The 13,240-nt window shown below is 39.1% G+C and overlaps 1 protein-coding gene across 2 annotated transcripts in view; it reads right to left on the reverse strand.

Moving 5' to 3' along the window:
• LOC6563162 (homeotic protein proboscipedia) overlaps positions 1-13,240 on the reverse strand; it is a 36,045-nt gene that overhangs the window by 1,866 nt on the left and 20,939 nt on the right. Inside the window, exons 4-6 of one of the 2 annotated variants that reach the window (XM_032737107.2) lie at positions 2,281-2,423; positions 1,816-1,930; positions 64-195 (exon numbers count right to left, since the gene is read on the reverse strand). In XM_032737107.2, the coding sequence (XP_032592998.1) occupies positions 64-195; positions 1,816-1,930; positions 2,281-2,423 (390 nt within the window). Of the gene's footprint in view, positions 1-63; positions 196-1,815; positions 1,931-2,280; positions 2,439-13,240 lie in introns of both variants that reach the window. The other variant, XM_001990627.3, reaches the window with a different exon arrangement.

Here is a 13,240-nt window from a genome sequence, read left to right on the forward strand (position 1 = left end):
AGATTAGATTGATTGAATTACTGTGGATGCGTATGATTAGGCTATGGCGATCTAAGCACTTACGACTTCCTGCGCTCGGATTGTTATTTGTGGCGCTGGGCGTGTTGTTGTTGTGTCCTCTCGAATTGGACGTGGAGTCCGGTATATCATCTGAGGGCAGCTCGCAGCCTTGACACGATTTCTTCGAATTGGAGTCTGCATTTCACGGGAACCAAAGTAAATCAGTCGGTATTAGTATGAGTACAAAAATTAATGATTTGCTTTCAAAAAAGGAAACCAAAACCAAAACCAAACCAAGCCAAACCAAACCCAAATCCAAAGTAAGACGAATTAAACCAAATTAAAGCTGCAGATATCATGAAAAGGGGTTAGCAGTCCTCAAACAGGCAGTCGCGTGAGTAGACGGGAAACTCTTGAGTCTTGAGTCCCAGCGAAATGCAAAAGTTGAGCCCTCCTCCATCTGACAATGATTGATAAGCAACAGCATATTCTACTCTTCTCCAACTCGGCGCAAATGTGCCTCGAAAAGTAAAAGTGACCCGCCAAAGATAACTGAGAGTGTGGTTCGCGCTAAATGTTTCCACGTTCTCTCAGGCAAGGGGCAGTGTTGCCACAAGTTTTGTTCCCAATTTGATGTCGCTTTAAGATGACCTACATTTCAACCACATCTTGTAATGTCCGTTTTGGTGAATAAATTTGGAAAAAGATGTCTCCTTTCTCAAAAAAAGAGCGGGAACGTAAAAAAGAGCAAACACCACTAACAATATAGAAAGATTTAATTGTTATTAACCGATCGATACAATGCTTTGAAGCATTAGGAATTTAGACTCTGCATCGGCAATTTAAAAGATAAAATGTGTAAAACTGTTGTTTACTCATAGTGTGTATTATTTCAAGTTAAATAACCGCTGTGGGAACATATCTTGTGTTCAAAATCCGCACCATTAAATTGAGCCTATGAGCAAAAGAGGAAACAAAACGATAACGATAACAGCACTTTTTTTTGGCGCAAAGCAAAACCAACAAAATGCTTCTCTATTTAGTGGATCTGGATACAGATTTCCAATTTCACAGTCATCATTACTCGGTACTAAGAAGGGTCTGAGAGAGATCATTGGCTTCCATAGAGTTACAGAAAATCAGCATTCGGCGCATATTGCGCATCGACATCTCGTTGGACATTAATCATCCGATTATTTAAACAATTAGAATGACACGCGCATATTAATAATAATATTTAAATTGTGTTCATTTCATGCACAGAATGTGCAAGCATTTTTTCCATTGTTATAGCATTTTTTTGTGTTTTCTGAGCATTTGAAAACTGTAAAAAAATAAACTCTCTTTTGTATCTGCATATGTATTTGTTATTGTTGAACTTTTGAACAAATGTGACCGCTCAAAAAGGCGCGATGCATCTAAATAGTTTTACTAAAATGCATCTAATGAGCTCTTTTTTGAATTTCTTTCTTTGTTTTTGCCTCGTCGTATCATTGCCTCCTATTTTTCTTATTTTTGAAAGAAATTGAATTAATTTCACTGCGCCAAAGGAGAAAACTAAATAAGAAGTGAGTACATTATTTGGTATTATTGGTATTTTCTCTTGATTAAATTTAACATTAACACACACACAAAATACCATTACTAAGCCTAAGAAATTATTAAATATATTGGAACACTCTGCTTTTATTTTAAGTAGCTTAAATCTTTAGCAACGCAATATCAGCTTTAGCTCATCGATACAGTTTGAAAAGGTGTTCAAGTAAAGGAAAAAACCTACTTGAGAAATATTAAAAATGATAATTTTGCACTTACTGCTGTCGGATTGATCGTCGTCACCTTTGAGGCTATCCTTGTTGTCCTCATCGTCTGTCTTCGAGAGCGTTTGTCGCTTGTGTTTCATGCGGCGATTTTGAAACCAGACCTTAACCTGCAAGTGTTAGCAAAATGGTAGCAGCAATTGCAACAATTGCATTACATAATTACATAATGTGTAAATCTAAATAAATAGTAAAGTAAGAAAAGAGTTCAGCCGCATCTTATATATATATAATACATATATATAAAAAGTAAAGTAAGAAAACAGCTCAGCCGCATCAGGCCCTGTCAGCCTTGGTGGACTGCAATTTATCACACATAATGCAATTCTTCCACCTTTTGAGCAGAGCAGGTGAAACTGACAGACTGACTGACAGACTGGCAGACTGGCAAACTGGCAAACTGACTGATAAATCGTCGCATTGGAGTGGGTATATTGAAGGAGTCAAAGCTTGCACTCACCTGCCGCTCGGTCAGATCCAAGCTGGCTGCTATTTCAATTCTCCTTGGGCGGCATAAATATTTATTGAAATGGAATTCCTTCTCCAGCTCCAGCAGCTGCGTGTTTGTGTACGCGGTGCGCAGTCGTCGGGGCAGGCCGTTTTCTGGAACGAATTCAGCTGCAATTGAAAATTGCATTTCTTGTTTGAGTCTTGAGCAAATGGGAATTTGAACATGGCGCACAGCTCCAAATGCAGGCAAATGCGTACGTAACGCCTTCAACAAAACAAATTGCATACGCTTGAGTTCGACAGTTGAGTTCGGGGCGTTACCAACAACAACAAAAAAAGCTACAACAACATACAACAACAGCAGCAGCAGCAACTACAACAACTGGCTGGCTTGACAGGAATCAGAGTCCTTCGCACTGATATATTGCGGCAAATTGAAGAAGCAACTAATGCAACTGATGTTGCATAGTGACTTGAGCTCAGCTCCTGTGCTCGCGATTGTAATCAATCCATCAGCTCGTCACCGGCCATAACTAATTCAGCTCTCGGCCAACTTCACACAACAGCAGCAACTTTTATTCTTTCACCTAGCCCAATGTGGCTGCTGCTGTTGCTACTGCTGCAGCTGATGTCGCTGAAACTGCCACCAAAATGCGGGTAACGCATCTCTCGCAAGTTTTGTCGAGCGTCTCGCATCGCGAGCTCATTTCGAGGCAGCTTCCAATCTCGAGCGTTAAGTAATTAACAAAAAAACCTAATCAATCAATCTGTGTGGCACGACGCGTTGCGTCCCAGCGACACTTCAAGTAGTTTGGCTACTGTTTGTGTCTCTTCTTCTTCGTCTTCTTCTTCTTCGACTACTGTGTGCCTCTTCATCTTTTGGCTGGCTTCATTTGAATATCTGACTTGGGCGCAGCAATATGCGTTGATTATGCAATCGATGCCTCTTTTCTGGTTTCTAACTTGTATACCCTGAACACTTATTACAAAAAGAGGGGAATATTTATATAATGTAGCTGTGCGAAACTATCTTAAACTATCTTGATGATGCTTGGAATATATTTATATAGTTGCTGCATGCAGCACATATGTCAGAATCGGCTGGATTAGGTTAATAGCTTATAGCATATAGCTTTCGTGGAAACGATTGGTGAGTATTGAAAATGTGTATATAAAATTTAGATGTCGACATCCCGTATACAGGTAAATGTCATCATTGATGACATTTCTATGATTGTCGTTCTTTCTTGTACTTTTGCATTAAATTCAGAAACTTTAAATTATACAATATATTTTCAGGAAACCATATAAAGTCTAACTTTTCTATCCAATTCATCTCCAAGATTCGAAATGCTTGAAAATCGAAAAGAGTTCTTCAAATACAATAACTTAGTTTTTGAATCTTTTTAGTCAGTAATGACTCTTTGCTTTCGAGCTCACATATGTTTATTTTTGTTTTAAATTAAGATACCACATCGAAGAATAATAGCCAGGTAAAGTTGAACTGAGGCCATAATGTTTGTTGTATTTTACTGCTTCTACAGCAATCTATCTCCAGCAGGATCTTCAGTACATAGCTATAATAAAATATTCCCTTAGATAGTTGCAAATAAATTTCCTCGCTCAAATGCTTAAAGTCAAACATGTAATACAAGAAAAAAAAAACAATATAGAACCCACACGTGCGAGTATTAAAAAAGCAAAAATAAAATATTCGCATATCATTATATTATGGTAAAGTGAGCATTTGATATTTCAACGGCGCACACCTTATTTGCATTGATGCGATGGAAAATATTTGCCACCAAAAAAAAAGAAGGAAAATGTTTCGACGAGAATATTTCCAGTTGAATGGAGGAGTTGCGTGAACGGAGTGAGTCTCAATGGCCAACAAATGGCAGCCAGACATAGACACTGATTGAATTACAGATGCGAGTTCCTTCATCAATACTCGCAGAGCGGATGCCATAAACACCACCTGGTTGGGATGTCACACACACACACACAGACAAACACTTACTTCTGTTGAGAGCTACACATTTGCCCAAAATAGAAGGGCACAGGGACACACCGGTAAACACGAATCGGGAGTTTGTGGGCGTTGCGGGCGGTGGAAACAAGTCGCATGTAAACAGTACTTGCGAAAAGTGCCCAGATACGACAGAGAGAGAGCAAGAGAGAGATGGAGAAAGAGTGTGGTACGAAAAGCATAAATTTCGCACAAAAGTTGCAACCAAACTGTTTACGAGCAAGTGGCAAAGGATGCCGGAGAAGAAAGAGAGAGAAAGAGAGAGGAAAAGAGAGGGAGACGAAACTGAAAAGTAAAGTGCACAAAAGCAGAAAATATGATTTCCTTTTTGGCGACGACGAGCAGAAAGATAATTTTCTAAACCAAACCGTGCAGACACACACAACCAGGGAGGCAGAGAGCTGGGGAAGGGCGAGGGGGGCAGGGAGTTAGTGGAGGATTCCTCCTTGTATAAGATTGGAGCAAAATGAAAGCAAGTTGGTTGCAATTTCTGCAGCCTGGTCAACATGAAAGCACAGGGCCGAAAAGTACGACAGCTGGCAGGGCATTCAAGGTATCTGAAAATTACAAAATGAATTTTTGGGGGGGCGTTATGGATGGGCGGGGGAATGGGGCGGAAGTGCATTGGAAATGTCATCAGCATGGATGAAATGCCGGAAAAGTCGAAACGAAACGAAACTTATCAGCAACTACGTCGGATACTTTGTGCAGCATTGGCAGCATTGTGGCCTTTTTGCCTAACTGAAGATTTGCACTTGTGTTTTATAAACAAGAGAGCAACGGAATTTGCTTTAGGCCAATATATATGTATGCCGCATACTATTTCGGCCATATAATATTAATTTTCAGCTCGGGAGTGCTACTACTGATTTATGACACTTGGAATACACTTATTAACAGCGCCGAGAGCATAATTTACATGTTAACACTTAAACGCACTCGCTGCCCCTTTGGGTCCAGCTTTTGGTCTGACCTTTTTTGTGCATGCACTTTGTCCTCCTTCCAGCAGTCAACTATGTGAAAATTTATGTCTGCATTTTTGTTGGTCTAACCTAAAAACAAAAAAATTGCCAGGCTACAGGCACACTTAACGCATCTGCGGCCCCTGGCCAACAATGAAATTAAAATGAGCGTAAATTTTGCAATTGTTGCAAAATGTTTTCCATCGCACCCAAGGTAACACTAACATTTGTAAGTTTATCATTGCATATTAAAATGAGTACACAGCAAGAAATTTAATTCAGTTTTAAAGGCAAATATGCCCCCCTATATCATATATTTATCTAGCAAACCTAAGCATTTTTATCAAATCACTTACCGCTTTTGTAGTAAGTAATTAAATTTGTAATGAACATAGCGAGCTTTTGTTGTTGTTAAGGAAAGAGGTTCGTATACCATGAACCCATTAACAATGAAGTAAATGTCTAATGAAATTGTGCATAATTATTTAACACACAAAAGCAAGAAAGTCGGACCTAGAAGTATAACCATTCTTGATCTGCATGAAAAGCAGAGTCGATTTCTGATAGCAATAAAAGATGCATTTGTAGAAACATAGTCTTCCATTTGATACAAAATATGCCCTTTTTATAGACCAATTGCAAAAATTTCATTATATTTTGTAAGGCAAAACTTATATAAAATCTGGCTTCAGAGAATCTCCTAGTCGAGTTTTCTTAACAAGATCTTGGACTTGTTTCATTTGACTTTACTGTAACTCTGCTAAACAATATATTAATATATGAGGTGCGGCTAGAATAATCACCTTAAATGCTGTTCTCATATTCTATTCTGCAACTTACAAGTATTTAAATGGAATAAAAAATGACTGCACATTTAATTATGAATGCAAAGAGTAATTGAACCAACCAACAGCAGTAATATCATTTAAAGTCTGGCAGTGTACTCATTTAAATCATTCTCATGTCCCATTCCAAGGAATGGAACTTTTTACTGGGCAACCCTGACAACTTTTCCCCCAATGCCACTCTGCATAAGATGAGTGAGTTTTGTGTTTGGATTGTGTGCTTGACCACTTACACATGCTAGTCAATGGGGGATGCACATTACGGACATTTGTGGACACATGAATGGGACAGCGGTCAACAAGGTGGACACAATTTGTGGCAGGACCTTTGAACGCCGCCAGCAAAGAACCGCAAACAAGATGACCAAAGGTGGACAAACAAAACTCAGAGCAAAAAAAAAATGACCTCAATTTATCTTGTAAATTTTTGGAGCGACTAAAAATGGGTGGGAAATGGCTTGAATTATGTTTGCGTTTGCGACTGCCAAAACTTTAAAGGACTTTCAGGAGGCACAGCAAGTGCCTTGACAAATCAATCAAAAAAGGCAGTCAAATTTGAGAACAATGGGAGTCAAAGAAGGAGTAGGAGCAACAGCGGATGTACAGCTTACATGGACGGCTTCTCGGCTTCCAGCTTCTGCTACTCCAAAATGCCAAATGCTAGGATGCGATGCGATGCAGTAAAAATGCTCAAGCTGACAACAAAAAGAAACACAAGCCACAGCTACAGCTACAGATACAGATACAGATACAAATGCAGACAGAGCTGAAGCAATGGGAGATCTGGTGTGGTGTGGGTAGCAAAACGTACGAATGCGCAGAGCTGCATCATTAATCATTCCAGCCAAAGGAAGACAACGACCGAGACGGAAAAGAAGGCGATGACGACGATGTGCCAGTCGAAAAAGTCAATTTCTCATGAAAATATATATTTTGTATCTCTATCTATTTGCTATTCGTCTCTAAGAAAAGCACAAAAAAAAAGTGGAATTTTAAATTGGAGCCGCAGACAAAGTTGTATCTATTTTATTGGCTACTCGAATCGCATTAAAGACAAACGTGGCTCAAAGCTTGTTGCTTGCCTGATGGCCGGCAAGTCCGGCACTTGAGTGCCTGCTGATTAGCTGCCAAACGGGAGACAAAGGCCAAGTTAAGGCCCAGATGAATGTCTTCAATCATTTAATTGTGGGCTTGATTGACATTCATGCGAAAAGTGTACAGCACTACATTCAAGGATCAAGCATTTGCTCTGGATTAGTTTTAATTAGCCCCGGATGAAAGGGTTGTTGGCGACAGCCACAACAATAACAACAAAATAGTACGATTACGATTACGAATACCCTTACCCACAGCAGTGGGTTGGGTTGTTGGAGTTCTACTTGAATGCTTTTACCGAGCTGCCAGTTGCAAAGATAAATTAGAGAAATATATTTAATGACTTTTCATGACCAGCAAATGTCAACAAACAGAACATTTACAGAGCACTCACAACAACACAAGCAAAATAAACAATGATAACAAAACTATGGGCATTCCTTCTGTTCGGAGGACCCTCCTTATTGTTGTTACTGTTGTTGCTGCCACAGTGCGAGGTAGGTGTGAAAATTGTTGATTAATGTTCAGGTTTTGAAATGTCATTGTTAAAAGTGCATATTTTAAAGGTGCGCAGGTTGACTCAGGTTGCATTCAAATATCATTTTATTTAGTTTTAATAGCTTAATCGCTATGAATACAAGTTGAATTAATTAAAACCTTTAATTTGGAAAGCATTTAATAACCATTTAGAGTGATCTAGTTGAGACAGCACGACTTGGAGATACCCTGTATCTAGCTGTTTAATATAAAGGAGGCTTTAACAAAATCTGATTTTCTTATGCGATTTTAATGACATTCATACAGTTGGTCCATTATCTGTATAATAAATAATATATCAACTGAGAGGCTATATCTTTACAATTATATCAATAATAAATAAATTTGATCTGCTCATGTCTTTATATAACTTAGAACCAAATTTAAAGTCTCGGGCGCTTAAGATCGTTAATACAGACGAGCAGACAGACATAGCTCGACTCTGCTGTTGATTCGGATGAAGAATATATATATATATATATATACTTAATGTGGTCGCACTTACTTCCTTCTGCATGTTACATCCATTTTGAATATTTCATTACACCCCTTTCCCATTTTGCCTATTTTAATGGGTATACAAGTTGAAATGTGTTTGAATTGTAATGCAGTAAAAAGAATTCAATTTATATTTTTTAAAAATCAAGCATAATATTTGTTTTCTCTTGGCCGCCAAAATCAAAAAGCCATTAGGCAGCTTATGGGAGCTAAAGAAACACAGCAAAAATAACAACAACAACAAATATCTGCTATTCGTTTAAATATGGTCACATTTTTTCCATCATATCTACACAACAACAACAACAAAAGTTTTTCTCAAAACCAAACCAAGCCCAACACACTCGCAGACACCCACTTTGAGCGATGCTCGTGTCAAATCGTCATTGAATCAAGTTGAATACTTTAAAGCGGCTCAAATTGAAAAACTTTCAACATGGCGTCCACAACTAGGTATTTCTCTTTATGTACAATATATAGCCAGCGCCTTATGTATTCGCATATAAAATATTTTGATATATATTTATATATATACAGATGCGCATGTGTCTAAAAAAGAATGAAAGAAACGTCTCGTCTCGTCGGGAAAATATGAAAGCTGTTGGTAAACTTTTATGCAGCGCCTAAGCCTCTGGTCCATAGACCTCTTCCCCACCCCTCACGCCTCTGCCACTGCCTCTGCCACTGGCACTGGCACGGTGTGTGTGTGTCAGGTCTGTCATTTTGGCCTGGTGCTGCGAGTATTGCTTCAGCCATGGCTCAAATATGAAATCCATCAGGGATGCTAAGAGCTGTCAATCAAAATCAGCGAGGGAAACTTTTTCAACGCTCAACAACAAGAAGAAATTTACATTTCCCTTTTCTTTTTTTTTTGCTGTGGATGGCCGTCTCTGTCTCTCTGGCTGCTGGGGTGGATCTGGATTATGCTTATATTCAGCATGTTTGCCAGATTGAAAGCGAATTAAAAATGAAATTTAAAGTCCCCACCATACTGCACACCATCAATGCAAAATTAATGCCAATTTAAAAGTTGTCACCGTCGGCGCCCTTTGGGCTCCAACTCAAATCGCAGATCGCCAAAAGTGACAACAATTCTGCACGCTGGAAACAAATTATGCGACTCTGGCAAATGCGATTACAGCCAAGCACCTTTAAAAATGATACAGGTATGAAGAAGTATTTGGTGCCCCTCATCCTCCATTTCAAACTATAGTTTCAAGCGTGGCAAAAATTCCATGAAAAGCTGAGCAGCTTTTCGCAATGTGATGGTGTTTTATGGGGGGAGCGGGGGAGCGGGGGTGGCGTTTAACAATAGAGATCGATGGACAAAAAGTGCCGCCGGCTTATAGAGTGAGACCAAAGAGACCAGACTATGAAAAATTATCAGTGTATATTGTATGGTGTTGTCAGACAAAGACAGACAAAAACATGCGGCCTCAAGTTCAGTGCGAAGCTGAAGGCCAAAAATCAGCTTAGGATCGTTTGGACAAGTCTTTGAATGAAACTGGCAAGTAGACTTGGCAGTTAGTGGCAGTGGCAAGCAATGGCCGACCGTCATGATTAATCAATATTTTGTTTGGAAATGCAACAAAAGCGTCGCCAAGTGGAGACTCCGAGCGGTGCCGGCGGGTGCCTCAGTTACGGATGCGGCTGCCGCATTTCTTTTTGCCACGGTCTCAGTTTCGGTTGCGGCATTTGACAGATCAACGCGCGCTGACAGCTTTGTGTGTTGTTTTTGTTGTTCGTTTGCCATTGAGCAACTTTGAGCATAATTGATGATGCGGCTTTTGGCTTTTGAATATGTGTGTGTGTGTGTGTGTGTGTGTGTGTGTGTTTTTCTTCTCTTTTTGGCGTTGGAGGTTTCTTGATCGCATTGGCTTCACGCTGTTCTCCATTATGTATTTACCAGTAGGTGCACATACACATATTTGAGTTATACATTTGATTGGCTTTTGTGATCGATCGCAGCGAATAGAAGCGAATATCAGTTGCCTGATCGCATCGGCTACTGTTTATGTTCACGCTTTATTGCTGATGATAGGTGAATGAGTAGCATAGCTGCCCAAAATAACACGGTAAGCACGGTAGTCAATTACCATGTGAAGGCCTCTAATTATAACTAAGCCTGCAATTGAATATTAATAATATTACGGCTAGTACAGCAACTAAACGAGCAATTCGTAATGTTGACAATGTCAGTTTTGAAAAAATTGTTAATTGTATTTTGTTGAATATAAAAATAATAAATAATAAAAAATAAAATATATGGTTAATAAAATTTACGTTTCCTTTTTGATCTTAATGAAATTTGTGCAGTTGATCAGTAATATTTCTGTGTTTATATTTGATACCAATTGAAAAGCAATATTTGTACAATTGTGACTCTTGGTGTTATCGGTAGTCGATTTGAATCGATCTTCGTAAAAAGAAGGCAATAATCGATCAACTGAAATCAATTTATATTATAAATTTAAAGTCTCTTTCTCCATTTTTTCTCCCTCTTTCTGCCATTTGTAATGGGTCTTGGGTATACAAATTAAAATAGTAAATTCTGTTTAGCTAGATTCCATTCTATACAAAATTCAAATTTAATGTTGTAGTTGTACATTACTTGCCAAATGGTTGGTGTTTCAAAGTCATTGCCATTGTTTGAAGTTAAAAAGAATGATTTTTCTGCTCGATTTGATTCGCATTAAATAAGCTGTTAAAATGCAACGTAATTCCAGCACCGTTGAAACTGGAAATTAAATGCCAGAATCATTTTTGCTGCCACAGTCACAGGACTCAGATATCCCAATAGGATAAGAAAACTGCGGACTCATGGCCAGCTCAGTGACCATGGAGCCGTCCAGTGCAAATATTTCTAAGGCCGGAGACGGCCGAGGAAATTGCCGCATTCCACGAATGAGGACGAGGACGACCTGTGACCAGTTCGCTTCACGGCATTTCCGTGCCCCAAGCAAAAATGAAAAATATAGAAATACATATAAATAAAAATGCACAAGTATTTGTGTAACGCAAATCGTAAAGCAGAAACTTTTGCTTGAAACAACAAAATAATGCCTCATTTTTTCTTCTTCTTTTTCTTTTTTCTTATCGCTGCAATAAAGCAGCATAAACGCTTCATTTCCATTTGTCTCGCAACTGAAGCGCCCTTAGCCAAGTTCAGAGACGCAACGTCACTCGAACCCGGTGGTGGTCAGAGAAAAGTGGAGGAAAAGGTGGGCAATGTGGGGAGTGGGGCAAGTGTGGGGTTTCACGGTGGGTACACGCTGCCGGCCTGTAGTCGGCCACCCAGTCGGCGACGCCGGCTGTCCACATCAGAAGGTTTGCCGAAGAAAAACAGATAAAACAAAAAAAAAAAACACCGTTTACATGGCAAGCTCAAGTTTCTTACTTGCTTCTCCCTTTCTTATTGCCAGTTTGCCATTTTCGCTGTTTCGCCATTTCTTATTCGCCATCAATCCGCTGATGTTGTTGTTGTTGTTGCAACACTTTTATCGCCCGTAAGTTTTGCTTCTTTTAAATACAAACGCCCAGCAACAACCACAACAACAACAACAACTAAAACAACAACAATAACAACCGGCGGCATAAATATTATAAAAAAAAAAAACAAACACACATAAAAAACAAAAGTCACTTCCGTTGCGCAAAAGGAAAACGCGAAAAGTCTTCAGACGGCGACTGTGGGCAGTGCCCCCTCTGACTACGCTGACTGGTCTAGATGGAGAATTCACAACTTCTAATTAGATGAAAACCCGAGTTAAATGCTAAAAATAAACTCAATTGCAAAGCTGAAGCACACACGGAAGCGAAGATCGTCTGAAACTGCGATTAATAATTTTGTATGCATTCATTCAGCTTAAGATGATTAAAAGAATAGTTGCAATAAGCTAAATATGTTAAAGACTCTATGTCTGCTCTGCATCCATTAAAAATGTTATAAGGAATTTGTACAGGAAGCATTTACACATAAACTATATATACTCTCGATCAGTGTCCATAGCCGAATCAATTTCCACTGTATTTTGCCAATCTCAGAGACTATAAGAGCTGAAGACTTAAAATTCCTACGTATAACTCACACAGATCAATTATAATACTTATTATCGATAACAATCGACACAAATCGAATTCCGATAATGGCGTTCTTCAAACTATTATCAGCAAACCTAATATGTATTTAAAACCAGTGTTCAGGGTATTTGCTAGTCGAGTTGTCTAGAGTTGATCATTCTGAGTTGTTGTTTTATGCGAGTATAATTTAGCAATACTTAGGAATCATGCTACGGTTATGTTTTAGATAGATTTCATACGCTTTCTCCCTATGTCAAAAGTTGTTCAAATAATGAGAGCAATTATTATAAAAAGTTTTCAGCGAGTCAGAGACTGAGTTGGATTGCTACCAATCAGCAGCTGAAAGCACATACGATATACAATCATTAGACAACAGAAATGATATTCGAATACTTAGTATGCATAAGTACTTGCTCCTGATACAGACTTTAATAACTTAACAAATTATCATTCCCATGTGGAATTCAATATGATGAAAGCTAGCCAAGCTAATGATTGGAAAATGTGATAAATCCTAACTCGATAAAACTGCCAGTGCGCACAAATTGGCTAGTTGACAAGACAAAGCAGCAGATATAGTATATATATATATATATATATGTATTTGAATATGTATATATGTATGCCATATCTATTTGCATGTGTGCGTGTCTGGTAATCAACAAGTTTGCCCCGAGTTGTCTGGCGCAAATGCAAATTAATTAGCGAGCTGTGGTGCGTTTTTAATTGCGACCCCAACGAGCCCCGGCAACGTTTGCCCGTCCACATGGCGTATGCGTGTTGAATGCAACAGCAGCAGCAGCACCACCAGAATGAACCGAAAGATGAGCACGGCCCGATAATTGAATTTAGCCGGTGTCCGTCTACGCATGCGTATAACGCACAGCGCAGCTGTGGCTGCAGATGGAGTTGCAGTGGAGTCTG

This window comes from Drosophila grimshawi, unplaced genomic scaffold (genome assembly GCF_018153295.1).
Source record: "Drosophila grimshawi isolate 15287-2541.00 unplaced genomic scaffold, ASM1815329v1 contig_311, whole genome shotgun sequence".
NCBI lineage: Eukaryota > Metazoa > Arthropoda > Insecta > Diptera > Drosophilidae > Drosophila > Drosophila grimshawi.